This window comes from Zophobas morio, unplaced genomic scaffold (genome assembly GCF_036711695.1).
Source record: "Zophobas morio isolate AGI-343-1 ecotype UQ-CSIRO unplaced genomic scaffold, CSIRO_AGI_Zmor_V1 ptg000010l, whole genome shotgun sequence".
Lineage (NCBI taxonomy): Eukaryota > Metazoa > Arthropoda > Insecta > Coleoptera > Tenebrionidae > Zophobas > Zophobas morio.
In genome coordinates this window covers 4,933,786-4,952,712 of record NW_026972115.1, presented here as the reverse complement: position 1 = coordinate 4,952,712, position 18,927 = coordinate 4,933,786, and the positions used below count along the sequence as shown (strand labels likewise).

Sequence of the window (18,927 nt, the reverse complement as noted above, 5' to 3'; positions counted from 1 at the left end):
CTTGTGATTTATCATTCCATTCAAATTTTTTCGATTTGCATATACAGGGTGACTCAAAAAAATTAATGAATGCGTAAATTAATTTTATTGATTTAATCAGGAACTACAAAACCGAATGCTTTGAAATCTTGCAGATGTTTTAAGGTTATAAAGAGCATAATAAATTTTTAGTCAAAATATATTTGGTTATCTTCTACAAAAAACTGATGACGTCAGCTCAAAAATTTGCCGAATAAATCGTATCTAAAATGTACAAAATATGATGAGTTTGTACTTGTGATTTATCATTCCATTCATATTTTTGGATTTGCATATGCAGGGTGACTCAAAAAAATTAATGAAGGCGTGAATTTATTTTATCGATTTAATCAGGAATTACAAAACCGAATGCTTTGAAATCTTGGGAATATTTTAATGTTATTATAAGCATGGTAAACTTTTATTCAAAATGTATTTGTTCATCCCTCCTAAAAAAATTGATGACGTCACCCTTAAATTTTGCTGAATAAATCCTATCTAAAATGCAAAAAATATGATGAGTTTGTACTTGTGATTTATCATTCCATTCATATTTTTTAGATTTTCTTAAGAGGTGGTTCAAAAAAATTAATGAAGTCAATTTATTTTATTGATTAAATTAAAGGCAACACTTATTATTAGTATTACACCCCAACCAACCCAATTTGGTAGACACAAAATTTGTTAAAGGAAAAACTCGGTTGAAACATAAGGGTAGCATCGCTTATTTACATCGACTTTAACATTACAGACCTGCATTTGTTTTATGCGATCACTTGGTTCCGCGAATGTGAAACAGACATGTTTATAATCAACCAATTGTGAATTTCACCGTCAAGAATTAAAATAAAACCCAATGTTTTATATAATAAGCGGAAGTCGAAGCAATAAAACCGATGGTCGTTTTGTTTACAGTTTCTCTGTTTGACTTTCACGTATGCTGTTACGCTTGTCATCTTAAATTAAGAATGTTTATACATAAACGATTTTCAGTTGCCGTATACGCGAGTAAATTGTTTCGTTATTTTATTGATTATAAAAAATCAATATTCAAAACGACCCAATTCATTTTCCCGAAAATTTGGGAATACAATAATTTTATTCTTAGTATTACACTACATCTATCCCAACTGATATACGTGTCCTTGCAAAAATGTTGATGACGTCATCGCAATTTTTTTTAAATTCCCACTACAAAAATGTAATGAGAAAAAAACACAATAGCCATGCAGTCGTCAAGTTTCCGACAGCGAGGGAAGTACTGTCTGAACTCTTTAGACCAATTTTTTCCTCTGAGATCCCGATCGGAAAAATGCGCAAACCAGATCCCCATGGTGTTAAAAATCGAATACAATACGAGCGCGATCTGTTCGCCGCGTTTATCATTTATTTCAAATGAAAATATATTTGTATCTTTACAACAGCTTTGATGAGAGAAGCCCCGGGGCTCAAAGACCGCGCAGAACAAAGAGCTGGTCGTGGATGCCTGATTTAAATCCTTTTATACCTTTTGTTCGAGCTCGATAAGTCACAACTTGCATACAGCGGTTGTGCGAGTGCACTTTGTCGCTGGAAAAGTGTAAATAATGCTCGTCCGGATCGCTATCTAATATTAGTTCGACATTCTCTTCTTTATTTCTTGCGATGTTTATTATGAGAAACGTAAAATTTCAAAGTTAACTACCGCTAGTTATTGCCTCATATGCCGTAACGAGTCTGATTATAGTCGCACACATTTTCAAAACAGACAGCGATGTGGAAAGAAAACGAAAAGGCGAGATTTACATAATTCTAATCCAATTATTCTAAATATGCTGTTAGGAACGATAAACGGGAAGAGCGTGACAGACACTTTTTAAACTGCCTGAAGAGGACAATTAATTCTTACTAATTGAATACAACTTCCTCTTGCATAATTTTCCTCGTTAGAGCGTCCTGTCAATGTTTATATTGACATTACGGTATTTTTTCGAGTAAAATGTCAGTGCTGGTTGCGGCTGCACTTTCGAACTTTCGCTAATTCGGTCTTACCTGAATGCCGGATGTAAATGTTTTGAGCCTATGGGCGGATCATTTTTGCCGGTCGTCACCGAAGGAGGCGGTACAAATCGTCCAAGGGCAGAATTTGTAGGTAGGCTCAAACTAAACGAAATTTACGTGTTGACCAAATTCTTACTCTGAATTAGTTTTAATTTTATAAATACCCTATCTAAAATGTTCAGAATATGATGAGTCTATACTTGTGATTTACCATTCCATTTATATTTTTTGGATTTGTTTATACATACAAGGTGACTCAAAAAAAATAATGACTGAGTAAATTTATTTTATTGAAGAAATCAAGAATTGCAAAACTGAATACTTTGAAATCTTGTCAATTAGTTGGAACCTGAGCCCAATTTTTTTTGCAATATCTGTGATGTGCTATTAGTTTCCGTAACTTATAAAATTAGAAAAAAAAACCTATTCTGCTCTAATAAAATCGAGAATATGCTCTAAATCACACTAATATTAGGTCTAATTGTGCCAACCATAGTTATAAAATTCACATTAAATTAAGTCACGGACATTTTTTGAAGTGTACTACATTTCAAAAAACAAAAAAAATGTTCAGTTTATAAACTTCATAATCTCTTGGGTCGAGGTGTAACACCGCACCGAACGTTCTTGGACCGATAGGATAATTTATTACTTCCGACATCTTTTCGGTGACAAATTTAATCTTCGCATACTTCAGCGTAGTTAGTGAACTCGTTGTGACCACTGGAATATACAAAGAGTAAATTTTGAAATGGAACGAAAGTCGAAGAATACTTTCAAAGCCACGATCAAAATGTATTTGCTTATCTTCGCCAAAAAATGCATGACGTCATGGCAAAATTTGATATGATGAGTCAGTACCTGTGTAGTAATATTTTTTAGATTTACTTATACAGGCTGTCTCAAAAAAAAATCACTTCGATTTTCGATTTTTCGTTTTTTCGACCAACCGTTTCATCTAATTAGATTTTTCAGTTTCCATTTTTCTATCAACTTTTCGATTTTTTTACTTTCCCATTTTCTGATTTTTCAAATTTGCGGTATTTCGAATTTTCGAGTTTTCGGTTTTTCCGTTTTTCGATTTGTTGATTTTTCTGTTGGTCAGTTTTTAGACTTTGCTGCAACTTTTTTGCATTTTTCGATTATATTTTACTTTCCGATTTTTTTGATTTTTAATTTTCGATTTTACGTTTTTAATTCTTCGATTTCCGATTTTTCAATTTTCCGGTTTTTTAATTCTTCTATTCTCGATTTTTCAATTTTCCATTAATCATTAAATTTTTCGATTTTTCGGTTGTTTTATTTTTCGACCTTCAATTTTTCAATTTTCGAGTATTCGATTTTCCATTTTCTGATTTTACGATTTTTCGATTTTCGTTTATCCGATTTTTTGGTTTTTCGATTTTTCTGTTTGTTTCAGTTTTTATGGTTCTGCGATTTGTTTTATTTTTTCATTTTTCGATTATTTCACTTTCCGATAGTTTGATTTTTGAATTTTTGGTTTTTTCATTTTTCGATTTGGGATTTTTCAATTTTTCGGTTTTTTAATTTTTCGGTTTTTTAATTTTTCGAGTCTCGATATTTCGATTTTCGATTTTTGAGCATTTCGATTTTTCCATTTTTAGATATTTTTCGATTTTTTTTTATTTTTCGATTTTTCTGTTCGTCAGTTTTAGACTTTGCAATTTTTACTTTTCCACTTTTCTATTATTTTAGTTTCGCATTATTCGATTTTTGAATTTTCGTTTTTTTTTTTCATTTTTCGATTTCCGATTTTTTAATTTTCGATTTTCCACTTTATGATTTTACGAGTTTTCGATTTTTCTGTTCGTCACTTTTTAGGCTTTGAAATTTGTTTACTTTTCGATTTTTGAATTGTCGACTTTTAGAGTTTTCAATATTATGAATTTGCGAATTTTCTGTTTTCCTATTTTTCGATTTTTGAATTTTCCGTTTTTCGGTTTTTTGATTTTTCAATTTTCGGTTTTTCAATCTTGCAAATTTCCGATTTTTCAGATTTGTGAATTTCCGGTTTTTCGATCGACCTACGTATTATATTCATTGAATTTTCGATTTTCGGTTTTTCCATTTTTAGATTTTCGATTTTTCAGTTTTGTATTTTCAGTTTTCTGTTTTTCGCATATCTGATTCATCAAATTTTCGATTTTTCGATATTTGATTTTCGAATTTTCGATTGTTCAGTTTTCCATTCTTCAGCTTTTAGACTTCATTTTTTTTACTTTTCGATTTTCCGAATTTTCGAGTTTCAATTTTCAGATTTTTGATTTTTCGATTTTCCTTTTTAAATCTTTGAACTTTTCGGTTTTGATTTTTCGAATTTTTGATTTTTAATTTTTCCATTCTTCGGTTTTTAGACTTCAATTTTCTTTCTTTTAAATTTTTCAATATTCTATTTTCCGCTTTTCAGAATTTTCGATTTTCAGTTTTCAGACTTTCGACCATTGGAATTTTGGATATTTCGGTTTTATGATTTTTCGATTTTTAGAAAATTTGAGCAGTCGAATTTTCGATTTTTCAATTCATCGATTTTTCTATGTTCAATTTTTCAATTTGAATTTTGCGATTTTCAATTTGTCCATTGTCGATTTTTAGAATTTTCGGTTTTTCAATTTTTCCATTCTCACCTTTTAGACTTCAATTTTGTTTCTTACCGATTTTTTGGTTTTCGATTTTCCAATTTTCAGAATTTCCAAGTTTCTTTATCCAGATTTTCGATTTTCCACTTTTTCGATTTTAGATTTTTCGAATATTTGTTTTTCCAATTTTTTGCTTTTTCGATTTTTCTGTTCGTTTCAGTTTTTAGGCTTTGCAATTTTTTTCTACTTTATATATTTTGATTATTTTAATTTCCGGTTTTTTAAATTTTTGTTTCTGATTTTTTTCATTTTCAGTATTACAAATTTTTGACTTTTTGATTTTTTGGTTTTTCCGTTTTTCAATTTTCGATTTTTGAGGTTTGTGAATTTCCACTTTTCGATCGACCTCGGTATTTGATTCATTGAATTTTCGATTTTTTGGTTATCCATTTTTAGCTGCAACTTTTTTGCATTTTTCGATTATATTTTACTTTCAGATTTTTTTGATTTTTGAATTTTCGATTTTACGTTTTTAATTCTTCGATTTCCGATTTTTCAATTTTCCGGTTTTTTAATTCTTCTACTCTCGATTTTTCAATTTTCCATTAATCATTAAATTTTTCGATTTTTCGGTTGTTTTATTTTTCGACCTTCAATTTTTCAATTTTCGAGTATTCGATTTTCCATTTTCTGATTTTACGATTTTTCGATTTTCGTTTTTCCGATTTTGTGGTTTTTCGATTTTTCTGTTTGTTTCAGTTTTTATGGTTCTGCGATTTGTTTTATTTTTTCATTTTTCGATTATTTCAATTTCCGATAGTTTGATTTTTGAATTTTTGGTTTTTTCATTTTTCGATTTGGGATTTTTCAATTTTTCGGTTTTTTCATTTTTCGAGTCTCGATATTTCGATTTTCGATTTTTCAGATTTGTGGATTTGTGTCCGTTTTTTCGATTTTTAGAATATTGATTAATCGAATTTTCGATTTTTGAGCATTTCGATTTTTCCATTTTTAGATATTTTTCGATTTTTTTTTATTTTTCGATTTTTCTGTTCGTCAGTTTTAGACTTTGCAATTTTTACTTTTCCACTTTTCTATTATTTTAGTTTCGGATTATTCGATTTTTGAATTTTCGTTTTTTTTTTCATTTTTCGATTTCCGATTTTTTAATTTTCGATTTTCCACTTTATGATTTTACGAGTTTTCGATTTTTCTGTTCGTCACTTTTTAGGCTTTGAAATTTGTTTACTTTTCGATTTTTGAATTGTCGACTTTTAGAGTTTTCAATATTATGAATTTTCGAATTTTCTGTTTTCCTATTTTTCGATTTTTGAATTTTCCATTTTTCGGTTTTTTGATTTTTCAATTTTCGGTTTTTCAATCTTGCAAATTTCCGATTTTTCAGATTTGTGAATTTCCGGTTTTTCGATCGACCTACGTATTATATTCATTGAATTTTCGATTTTCGGTTTTTCCATTTTTAGATCTTCGATTTTTCAGTTTTGTATTTTCAGATTTTCTGTTTTTCGCATATCTGATTCATCAAATTTTCGATTTTTCGGCTTTTCGATTTTTCGATATTTGATTTTCGAATTTTCGATTGTTCAGTTTTCTATTCTTCAGCTTTTAGACTTCAATTTTTTTACTTTTCGATTTTCCGAATTTTCGAGTTTCAATTTTCAGATTTTTGATTTTTCGATTTTCCTTTTTAAATCTTTGAACTTTTCGGTTTTGATTTTTCGAATTTTTGGTTTTTAATTTTTCCATTCTTCGGTTTTTAGACTTCAATTTTCTTTCTTTTAAATTTTTCAATATTCTATTTTCCGCTTTTCAGAATTTTCGATTTTCAGTTTTCAGACTTTCGACCATTGGAATTTTGGATATTTCGGTTTTATGATTTTTCGATTTTTAGAAAATTTGAGTAGTCGAATTTTCGATTTTTCAATTCATCGATTTTTCTATGTTCAATTTTTCAATTTGAATTTTGCGATTTTCAATTTGTCCATTGTCGATTTTTAGAATTTTCGGTTTTTCAATTTTTCCATTCTCACCTTTTAGACTTCAATTTTGTTTCTTTCCGATTTTTTGGTTTTCGATTTTCCAATTTTCAGAATTTCCACGTTTCTTTATTCAGATTTTCGATTTTCCACTTCTTCGATTTTTGTTTTTCCAATTTTTTGCTTTTTCGATTTTTCTGTTCGTTTCAGTTTTTAGGCTTTGCAATTTTTTTCTACTTTATATATTTTGATTATTTTAATTTCCGATTTTTTTTAATTTTTGTTTCTGATTTTTTTCATTTTCAGTATTACAAATTTTTGACTTTTCGATTTTTTGCTTTTTCTTTTTCAATTTTCGATTTTTCGATTTTTGAGGTTTGTGAATTTCCACTTTTCGATCGACCTCGGTATTTGATTCATTGAATTTTCGATTTTTTGGTTATCCATTTTTAGATTTTCGATTTTTACGATTTGTATTTTTCGATTTTCTGTTTTTTGCATTAGTGAATTTCAGTTTTTCCGATTTTCGATTTGCGGCATATTTGATTAATCAAATTTTCGAAAAAGTTACCATGCTTACAAAAACTTTTAAACATAATTTCAAAGTATTCAGTTTTGCTATTCTTGATTTCTTCAATAAAACAAATTGACTCAGTCATTAACTTTTTTGAGACATCCTGTATAACCAAATCTAAAAAAATATTAATGCAGTGATAAATCACAAGTATAAAAACTCATCATATTTTATACATTTATTTTTTAGAGGGGATAAGCAAATATATTTTAATAAAAAATGTATCATGTTTATCATGACTTTAAAACATCTGCAAGATTTCAAAGTATTCGATTTTGCAAATTCAAAATTAAATTGCAAAATATTGTTTTATAATTTTGATTTTTTTTCCAAAAATCTGGACGTTTCGGATAAAAATTCAACACGGAGTCATAAACTACATGTGTAGGACTATGTTACTGTATACAATTTAAAACCCATTTACTATGCATAAATTTTAAGTGACGTCATCACATTATTGGTGGGGATAATTAGACAAATTTAATAATTTTGCGACATTTATGAAAAAAATATCAGTTAACAAAAATGGCACGTTTTTATTATTATGCCAGTTACATGTCACTCAACGACAATATCGTTTTTTTTTTATTTATTTATTATGAACATTTAAAAGTATTTTATTTGAAAAAGTGATGAAATTTTTTATACGGAACAATTGGTCGAAAGATGTTAGAAAGCAAAATAATTCCTGTCCGGACCATCGTTACTCACGAACGAAAGTGACCATTATTTTATGGGAACAACTACCTGCCAAATCTTCTCCGACAAATTCGAGGAAACTGGCGTGAGTCGTAAATATTTCTTACCAAATGTAACTACTGTCCGTCCCGTTTTTGTCAATAAAATTTTATGGAGTAAAATGTAAATTTCGTTGTAGTTTGAGCCTACCTACAAATTCTGCCCTTGAAGGATTTGGACCGCCTTCTTCGGTGAGGGCAGGCAAAAACGATCCGCCCATAGGCTCAAAACATTTGCGTGCGATTGTACCTATGTCGTTTCTGTGAACAATTTATTACTGAAAGCTATCGCTCGCCCACTGCGCATCACCGTGTTCCCGTTTAAAAAAATCCAATTGAAAGATGGCCGATAAACCCCTACGATCCCTACAGAGTCCATAACGAGCGAAAGGAATCTCCAGCCGTATTTCATGCTTTGCATATTTACGATTGCGCATTATCTTTTAATACAATACCGTTAAAAATCATCCGCGAAACTCCGCAAACATAAATCACGTCGAGATTTATGGGTTACATGAAGATCGAGCAATTATCTATTTTATCTCGGTAATTCCCAAAGCGACCACACGGGAGCTTCGAGATTGCTTTTCGTAGATGATTACGTTTAATTTCATGTCTTTACACGCAATAAATCAGCGCTTTCCGAAGAAAAAAGCGTCACGGTCGAACGCGTCGACGAATTTTAAATTTTCCCGGAGTGATTCGGGACCATAAAATTAACTAACGACCCGGCTTGATTGATCCGGTTTAATAAAGCTGCCACATATTAATAACAATATCACATCTGGTTTCTGGAAAAAGTCTATCCATAAAGTAAATATTTACTCTGCAGAAGCATCAATTATGATCCCGCAATAATGACGTAATGGCAGTGGACGCGGTTATGCAAGCGAAATGAACGAGCTTTGGGTTGCCAAGCGCGAAAGTTCAAACGCCAAATTTACGCTAGTAAATCTCATTTAAATTTTACAAAATTAGATACTCCCGTACGTCTAGTTTATGAATCTGAGTTTTTACTCTATCGCACAATCAAATGTTTTTCTTTCATGTTTCTTACTTATTCAAAACCAACTTCAGATTAATGCAATCTTCGTTTTTTATTTGTTACTTTCTTGTTGCACCTCAAAAGCAACTGCACAATCACAATTCGTGAGAAATCCTCAGACAAAAAGCTCATCTTTATAACTCCGGACAAAAAATCCATTTATTACTTTTGCCGAAAGCCCATGCTATGACTCACTCTTCTGCAGCGTGTGGCCTTGGACAGTGTGCAGTCATCATGCGCTAATTTTACCACTTGCACAATTAATTTCGCTTTTTCGTCCATCTCCATTCTTTAATTTTCCGTCGCAGTTTTCTCTCTAACCGACTAACCGATCTCCTCTATTTTTAGCCGGATTCGACCCAAGTTTGATGGTTGTTTAATTCGGTTTGTTTGGTTACTTAACGGCTTCTGGTTCTGTACTTAACAACATTTGTATAAATCTCTCTATTCATAGAATTCGCAGGACAGTGACCGAAATTTTTCAAACGAAAGGTGGATTCATATCAGAGAATATAGAGAAGTGGCATAGTTTAAATTAAATGACGGTTGAGAACTCGACTTATGTTGGCAACAGTGTTTGTTTCTAACTAGGAATAAAATTAACTAGAAAAAATGTCATAATATTTTTAACGTTTTACTTTCGACAAATTGACACTAGATTTGCCAGAATATTACAAGCTGCTTACTGTTTCCTTCACTTTAATTCAGGTCACACGAATTACTTTCGAATTCTCAGTTTTTCGAAATTTTAGTTTGGGGACTTTTCAGTTTACTCCTATTCACTTTTCTGATTTTTCGATTTCTCAATTTTTCAATTTTTTAATTTCTCAGTTTTTGAACATTTCAGTTTTGGGATTTTTCAGTTTACTTGTTATTCAATTTTTCGATCTTACGATTTTGCAGCTTTTTGATTTTTCAATTTTTCGATTTTTTTAAGGTTTCGATATTTCGACTTTACTTTTTTGATTCTCAATTTTTCGATTCTTCAGATTCTCAGTTTTTGGATATTTCAGTTTTTCGATTCGTCAGTTTTTCTTTCATTTTTCAGTTTTTCGATATTTCAGTTTTGGGATTTTTCTATATTTCTTTTCTTCGACTTTTCCATTTTTGACTTCTGGATTTTTCGATGTGTCGATTTTTTAAATTTTGGATTTCTCAATTTTTTGGTATTTTAATTTTTCAATATTTTAAATTTTAGATTTCTCGATTTTTCATTTCAGTTTTCGAATTTTTCAAATGTTTTGAGAGTTTTCGAAGTTTTCATTTTATACTTTTTCGTTTTTCCATTTTGGGTTTTTCACTGTTTCGGTTTAATAATTTTTCGTTTTTGGAATTTTAATTTTTTCAATTTTTCAATTTATCATCTTGCAAATTTTTCGATTTTTCATTTCTTCAATTTTTCGCTTTGCAATTTTTTGATATAACAATTTTTCATTTTTCGATTTTTCATCCCAATGTTTTGATTTTTCAATTTTTCATTTCCTCAAACTTTTAAGTTTTTCATTTTTACTTTTCATTTTACCCATTTTATGACACAAGTTTTCTTTCCTTCATTTTCTTTAATTTTTCAAGGTTTCTTTCGACTTCAGAATTTTTCGTTTATCAAATTTTTCAATTTTTCGTTTCTTTAATTTTTCGATATTACAATTTTTCATTTTTTCGATTGCTTAATCTTTTGATTCTTCGACTTTCCGGTTTTAGATTTTCTGTTTTTCAATTGTCATTTTGTCAAATTTTCGATTTTCTAATTTTTCAAATTTGACTTTTATAAACTCTCAATTTTTCAATTTCTCATGTTCCAAATTTTTCGATTTGCAATTTTTGGATATTACAATTTTTCATTTTTCGATTGTTCATCCCAATGTTTCGATTTTTCAATTTTTCGTTTCCTCAATTTTCCAAGTTCTTAATTTTTCATTTTCCCGATTTCTTAATTTTCATTTTTTCCAATTTATATCACAGTTTTTCTTTTCTTCATTTCCTTTATTTTTCCAGGTTTGTTCGATTTTATAATTTTTCGTTTTTTAAATTTTTCAAATTTTCAATCTTTGGTTTTTCAGTTCTTCGACTTTCCATTTTTAAAATTTTTCAATTTTGCAATTTTCGAATTTCCCAATTTTTAGATTTTTTGAAGTTTTCATTTTAGGTTTTTCAGTTTTACAATTTTGCAATTTTTCCATTTTCACTTTTTCGGTTTCATAATTTTTCGTTTTTGCAACTTTAATTTGTTCAATTCTTTAATTTCTCATATTCCCAATTTTTCAATTTTCCGTTTCTTCAATTTTTCGATTTGCAATTTTTCGGTATTACAATTTTAATTTTTCGATTTTTCATCCCAATGTTTCAATTTTTTATTTTTTCGTTTCCTCAGTTTTTCAAGTTTATTTTTCATCTTCCCGATTTTTTAATTTTCATTTTCTCGAAATTTTGTATCACAATTTTTCTTTTCCTCGCTTCATTTCTTTGGATTTTTCGTTTATTCAATTTTGCAATGTTTTGATTTAATTTTCATTTTCTCAATTTTATATCACAATTTTTTTTTCTTCATTTCCTTTATTTTTTCAAAGTTTCTTCGGATTTTATAATTTTTCGTTTATACATAAATTTTTTCAAATTTTCAATCTTTGATTTTTTTTCGATTTTCGATTTTTAAAATTTTTTAATTTTGCAATTTTTGGATTTCCCAATTATCCGATTTCCGATTTCTTTCCTTGTCAATATTTGGTTTTCACAATATTTAATTTTTTCAATTTTGCAGTTTTTCGATTTAGAATTTCCCATTTAATCTCTCAGTTTTTTATTTGTTCAATTTTTCTCTTTTTTTCGTTTCTTCAATTTTTCGAGTTCTTGATTTACAACTTTTAGAGTTTTAGAAGTTTTAATTTTATACTTTTTCGTTTTTTCATTTTGGGTTTTTCACTGTTTCGGTTTCATAATTTTTCGTTTTTGGAATTTTAATTTTTTCAATTTTTCAATTTCTCATCTTCCAAATTTTTCGATTTTTCATTTCTTCAATTTTTCGCTTTGCAATTTTTTGATATAACAATTTTTCATTTTTCGATTGCTTAATCTTTGGATTTTTCGACTTTTCGGTGTTGGATTTTCTGTTTTTCAGTTGTCATTTTCTCAAATTTTCGATTTTCTAATTTTTCAAATTTGACTTTTATAAACTCTCAATTTTTCAATTTCTCATGTTCCAAATTTTTCGATTTGCAATTTTTGGATATTGCAATTTTTCATTTTTCGATTTTTCATCCCAATGTTTCGATTTTTCAATTTTTCGTTTCCTCAATTTTCCAAGTTCTTAATTTTTATTTTTCATTCTCCCGATTTCTTAATTGTCATTTTTTCCAATTTATATCACAGTTTTTCTTTTCTTCATTTCCTTTATTTTTCCAGGTTTGTTCGATTTTATAATTTTTCGTTTATTCAATTTTTCAAATTTTCAATCTTTGATTTTTCAGTTCTTCGACTTTCCATTTTTAAAATTTTTCAATTTTGCAATTTTCGAATTTCCCAATTTTTAAATTTTTTGAAGTTTTCATTTTAGGTTTTTCAGTTTTACAATTTTGCAATTTTTCCATTTTCACTTTTTCGGTTTCATAATTTTTCGTTTTTGCAACTTTAATTTGTTCAATTCTTTAATTTCTCATCTTCGCAATTTTTCAATTTTCCGTTTCTTCAATTTTTCGATTTGCAATTTTTCGATATTACAATTTTAATTTTCGATTTTTCATCCCAATGTTTCAATTTTTTATTTTTTCGTTTCCTCAGTTTTTCAAGTTTATTTTTCATCTTCCCGATTTTTTAGTTTTCATTTTCTCGAAATTTTGTTTCACAATTTTTCTTTTCTTCCCTTTATTTCTTTGGATTTTTCGTTTATTCATTTTTGCAAATCTTCAATTTTTGATTTTTCAGTTCCTTGATTTTCATTTTTAAAATTTTTCAGTTTTGCAATTTTTGGATTTTCCAGTTATCTGATTTTCCGATTTCCTGATTTCTTTCATTTTCAATATTTCGTTTTTACAATACATCCATCATTTTTTCGATTTTTAATTTCTCAATTTTTAATCTTTCAATTTTTCAGTTTTTCGTTTCTTCAATTTCTCACTTTTTCATATCTTCAATTTTTCAAGTTCTTGATTTACAATTTTTAGATTTTTCAAAATTTTCGTTTTAGGTTTTTCAGTTTTACAATTTTGCAATTTTTCCATTTTTCAATTTCTCATCTGCCAAAGTTTTCAATTCTTCATTTCTTCAATTTTTCGGTTTGCAGTTTTTTAATTTTGCAATTTTTCGACATTACAGTTTTTCATTTTTCCACTTTTCATCCCAATGTTTCGATTTTTCAATTTTTCGTTTCCTCAGTGTTTCAAGTTCTTAATTTTTATTTTTCATTTTTACCCGATTTTTAATTTTCATTTTCTCAATTTTATATCACAATTTTTTTTTCTTCATTTCCTTTATTTTTTCAAAGTTTCTTGGGATTTTATAATTTTTCGTTTGTACATAAATTTTTTCAAATTTTCAATCTTTGATTTTTTTCGATTTTTGATTTTTAAAATTTTTTAATTTTGCAATTTTTGGATTTCCCAATTATCCGATTTTCTGATTTCTTTCCTTGTCAATATTTGGTTTTCACAATATTTAATTTTTTCAATTTTGCAGTTTTTCGATTTAGAATTTCTCATTTAATCTTTCAGTTCTTAATTTGTTCAATTTTTCTCTTTTTTTCGTTTCTTCAATTTTTCAAGTTCTTGATTTACAATTTTTAGAGTTTTCGAAGTTTTCATTGTATACTTTTTCGTGTTTGGAATTTTAATTTTTTCAATTTTTCAATTTCTCATCTTCCAAATTTTTCGATTTTTCATTTTTTCAATTTTTCGCTTTGCATTTTTTGATATAACAATTTTTCATTTTTCGATTTTTCATCCCAATGTTTTGATTTTTCAATTTTTCATTTCCTCAAACTTTTAAGTTTTTCATTTTTATTTTTCATTTTCCCGATTTTTTAATTTTCATTTCACCCATTTTATGACCCAAGTTTTCTTTCCTTCATTTCCTTTAATTTTTCAAGGTTTCTTTCGACTTTAGAATTTTTCGTTTATCAAATTTTTCAATTTTTCGTTTCTTTAATTTTTCGATATTACAATTTTTTATTTTTTTGATTGCTTAATCTTTCGATTTTTCGACTTCCCGGATTTAGATTTTCTGTTTTCAATTGTCGTTTTAAATTTGTCGTTTTTTCAATGTTTTGATTTTCCGATTTAGTTCCCCATTTTTAGTTTTTCTTTCAATTTTCAGTTTTTCGATATTTCAGTTTTGGGATTTTTCAATATTTCGATTCTTCGACTTTTCGATTATTGACTCCTGGATTTTTCGAAGTGTCGATTTAGTTACTTTTTCGATTTTTCAAGTTTTCGATTTTTAAATTTTAGATTTTTTAATTTTTAAAATTTTGGATTTTTCGATTTCTCGATTTTTCATTTCAGTTCTTCGATATTTCAATTTTCCCAAGTTTTCGAATTTTTCAAATGTTCCGATTTCTTAATCTTTTGATTATTCGACTTTCCGGTTTTAGATTTTCTGCTTTTCAATTGCCATTTTGTCAAATTTTCGATTTTCTAATTTTTCAAATTTGACTTTTATAAACTCTCAATTTTTCGATTTTTCAAATAATCGATGTTTTGATTTTCCCATTTCTTGACCTTCGAGTGTTTCGATTTTCTTGTTCTTCAATTCTTTAATTTTTTGATTTTTTAGTTCATTTATTTTTCAATTTTTCGATTTTTAAGGTTTCTATTTTTCGACTTCACTTTTTCGATTTTTCAATTTTTGGGTTTTTAAATTTTAGATTTTTCAATCTTTTGATATTTTAATTTTTCAATATTTCTTAATTTTTCAATTTTTCGACTTTCTAGTTTTGGATGTTCTGTTTTTCAATTTTTCGATTTGTTAATTTTTCATTCCCGATTTATCGAAATTTGATTGTTCAGGTTTTCGATTTATCAGTTTTTCAATTTTTTATTTTGGGCTATTTCGGTTTCTCAGTTTTTCCAGTTTTCCATTTTTTCGTTTTTTGATTTTTCCGCTTTTCCAATTTTTCAACTTTTAACTTTTTGTTTGTCGATTTCCCTATTTTTCGATTTTTCGACTTCATCACTTTTCGGTTTTTCGTTCTTTTGATCTTTCAATCTCAATTTTTCAATTTTTCATATTTGTAAGTTTTTTGATTTCTCGATTTATCGAGATTCGGATTTTTCGATACTTTGATTGTCAATTTCTCAATTTATAAATTGTTCAATTTTTAACTTTTCGATTTTTAGATTTTGGCCTATTTCGGTTTCTCAATTGTTCGACTTTTCGACTCCGCAATTTCTTGATCTTTTTTTTTGATTTTCCAGTTTTTCGATGTTTCGATTTTTCAGTTATTCGATTTTTTAAATTTGGGAGTTTCAATTTCTCGATTTTTCGTTATTCGTTCGACTTTGCTATTTTTGAGTCTTTCAGTTTTGATGTTTTAGTTTTGGAATTTTTCAAGATATCTGAGTTCTTCGATTTTACGATTCTTTAATTTTTCGATATTTTAATTTCCGGTTTTTTAAATTTTGGATTAGATGTTTCGATTTTTCAGTTCTTCGGTTTTTCAATTTGTGAAATTTTTAAATTTTAGTATTCTCAAATTTTCGATATTAAAGTTTTGGAATTTTTCAGTCTTGATTCAATTTCTCGATCTTTCAGTTTTACGATTTTTCAATTTTTTAAATTTTCGATTTCTCGATTTTTTTGTTTTTCGATCTTAATTTTCCGATGTTCTTAAATTTTCGACTTTTTGTTTTCTCAATTTTTCAATTTCTCGATTTTTAGATGTTTCAGTTTCAGGATTGCATGTCGATAAATCGAGAAATCAAAACAATTAAAAAATCGAAAAATCGCAGAACTGAAAATTCGAGAAATTAAAAAAATAAAATGTCAAAAAATTGTAGAATCGCAAAATTGAAAAGTTCTTCGATTTTTTTGCTTCTTCGATTTTTCTATTTCTCTATTTTTCAGTTTTTGTATTTCCCGATTTTCAATTCTTCAATATTTTAGTATTGGGGTTTTTCAGTTTTTCGATTTTTAAAATTTCTAAATTTTTCAATTTTTGGTATTTCTAATTACGATTTATCAAATTTCCGATTTTTCGTGTTTATGATTTTCTCTTTCCTAAATTTTTCGAATTTTCGATGTTTCGCGTTGTGGTTTTTCAATTTTTTGGTTTTTTAAAGTTTGGAATTTTCGATTTCCCAATTTTTAATTTTTTCGATTTCTCAGTTTTTAGATGTTTCAGTTTCAGAATTGAAACATCGGAATGTCGACTAATCGAGAAATCAAAACATATTAAAATTGAAAAATCGAAACATTGAAAAATTAAAAAATTGAAATATTGCGAAATTAAAAATTGAAAAATCAAAAATTTTGGACGTTGTAAAACTCGAAAAATTTAAAACTGAGAGATTAGTCGAAAAATGGAAAGGACGAAAAATCGAAACATAAAATTTCAAAATCTAAAATTTAAAAATTTCAAAAATTGAAAAGTCGCAAAACTGAAAAATCCAGAAATCGTAAATATAAACATGGAAAAATTGAAGAATCGCAAAACTGAAAAATTCTTCGATTCTTTAGTTCTTCGGTTTTTCATTTTTTCGAATTTTTAAATTTCAGATTTCTCAATTTTTCGATATTTCAGTTTTGGTATTTTCCAGCTTTTTGATTCATTAGTTTTTTGTTTTTTGGGATTTCTCAAATTTTCGGTTTTTAAAATTTCTCGATTTTTCTACTTTCCGATTTTTCATATATTATTTGATTTTCCCATTCCTAAATTTTTCGAATTTTCGATCTTTCGATTTCTCAATTTTTAGAATTTTTAGTTTCAAAATTGAAACATCGGAATGTCGATAAATCGAGAAATCAAAATATTTCAAAAATCGAAACATTGAAAAATAAAAAAAAATGAAAAACTGAAAAATCAAAAATTTTAAAATTAAAAAATCGCCAAATGTAAACGACGAAAAATTGAAACCTCAAAAAATTGAAAAATAGAAAAAATAAAATATCGAAAAATTGAAGAATCGCAAAATTGAAAAATTCTTCAATTTTTCGTTTTTCAGTTGTTCGATTTTTCACTTTTTCGAATTTTTAAATTCCAGATTTCTCAATCTCTCAGTCTGTCGATATTTCCTTTTTTTGATTCATGAGTTTTTCGATTTTCCAATTTCCTCTATTTTTCAAATTTTCAATTTCTCTATTTTTCAGTTTTTCAATTTCTCGATTTTCAATTTTTCAATATATATAGTTTTGGGATTTTTCAATTTTAAAAATTTTCTATTTCTAGATTTTTTTATTTTTGATTTCTCAATTTTCGGATTTCTCAATTTTTCGATATTTCAGTTTTAGGATTTCTAAATTTTTAAATGTTTGTCATTTCTAAATTTTCGGTTTTTCGATTTTCCGATTTTTTGAATTTCCAATACCTACTTTTAGAATTTTCGATCTTTCGATTTTTCAGCTTTTGGTTTTCCAATTATCCGTTTTTCAAAGTTTCCACTTTTCGATTTCTCAATTTTCAGATGTTTAAGTTTTAGGATTGAAACATCGGAATGCCAATAAATCGAGAAATCAAAAGATTTCAAAAATCGAAAAATTGAAAAATCAAAAATTTAGAAAATTGGAAAATCGAAAAATCTAAAACCAAGAGAGGTCGAAAAATCGAAACATCAAAAAATTGAAAAATCTAAAATTTAAAGATTACAAAAATTGAAAAATCGCAGACCTGAAAAATCGGGAAATCGAAAAAATATTTTATCGAAAAATTGTAGAATCCCAAAATTCCAGAATTCTTCCATTATTCAGATTTTCGGTTTTTCAGTTTTTTGATTTTTCAATTTTTTAATTTCTCGTTTTTCAGTTTTTCAATATTTTAGTCTTTGGATTTTTAAAATTTTCGATTTCTCGATTTTTTTTATTTTTCGACTTATCAATTTTTTTATTTTTAAATCTTTTAATTTTTGGCATTTCTAAATTTTAGATTTTTGAATTTTACATTTTTTCCGATTTTCTGATGTTTCATTTTTCAATTTTCAGTTCTTCGATATTTCGATTTTTCAATGTTTCGGTTTTACGATTTTTCGATTATTAGATTTCTCGATTTTTCGAATTTTGGATTATTTTAATTTTTCATTTTTTTTCTCACTATTAATATCTTACAGTGTATCGACAACAGCCACAGAAATTGTCATTAAAAACATTTAAAAAATCATACAAAATAGAACACAGTGTTTCCAAAACATTTTCCCGAAAAAAATCCATTGGGTTTTACGATTTCTACAATATTGTTAGTTAAGGACGTTTTACTAGTATAAAACACAAATAAAGAATTATTTCTTAGTTAAACAAAATATGTAAAACCATGTAAATATGTACCAAAAATATTCACTTAGTCGTTATAAAAAACGACCAAACAACTATTTGCCGCAGAAATTGTAGTCCAAACCAACCAAATCGGTTCTGAACGCTTAGAGTCGACATTGGCTTGAGCGCGCTCTGGCCTGTAGATCAAACAAGTTCTCAGGCGTCGAGTTGTACTGAAGCTAGTTTTTTTATTGGCATCGAGTATTTAAATTTGGCGCTTGAGGACTCCAATGTCAATAAGGATGGTTTTGCAAAATCAGCCTGTATGTCGCATCTATATTAATCTATGTTCATACTTACGTGTCTGCCGAGGACGCTGCTGCAGGATGTGACGAATACGAAGAGGATCAGCGGCGACCTGCAACGAAACCAAGGGTCAGAATAAAGCACCTCATATCCACGTATCCTCCTATAATGCCGTGATTTAATGAGACATTTAATTATCGGGACTGTTAACGTAACAAGTTGG

General features: G+C 27.7%; 1 protein-coding gene across 4 annotated transcripts in view; it reads right to left on the bottom strand.

Annotated features, from left to right (window-relative positions):
• The window catches only part of LOC135126223 (papilin), a 144,942-nt gene that overhangs the window by 20,740 nt on the left and 105,275 nt on the right, over positions 1-18,927 (bottom strand). For all 4 annotated transcript variants that reach the window (XM_064052099.1, XM_064052097.1, XM_064052096.1 and 1 more), the window contains exon 2: positions 18,759-18,816. In XM_064052099.1, coding sequence (XP_063908169.1) covers positions 18,759-18,816 — 58 coding nt within the window. The remainder of the gene's footprint in view (positions 1-18,758; positions 18,817-18,927) is intronic.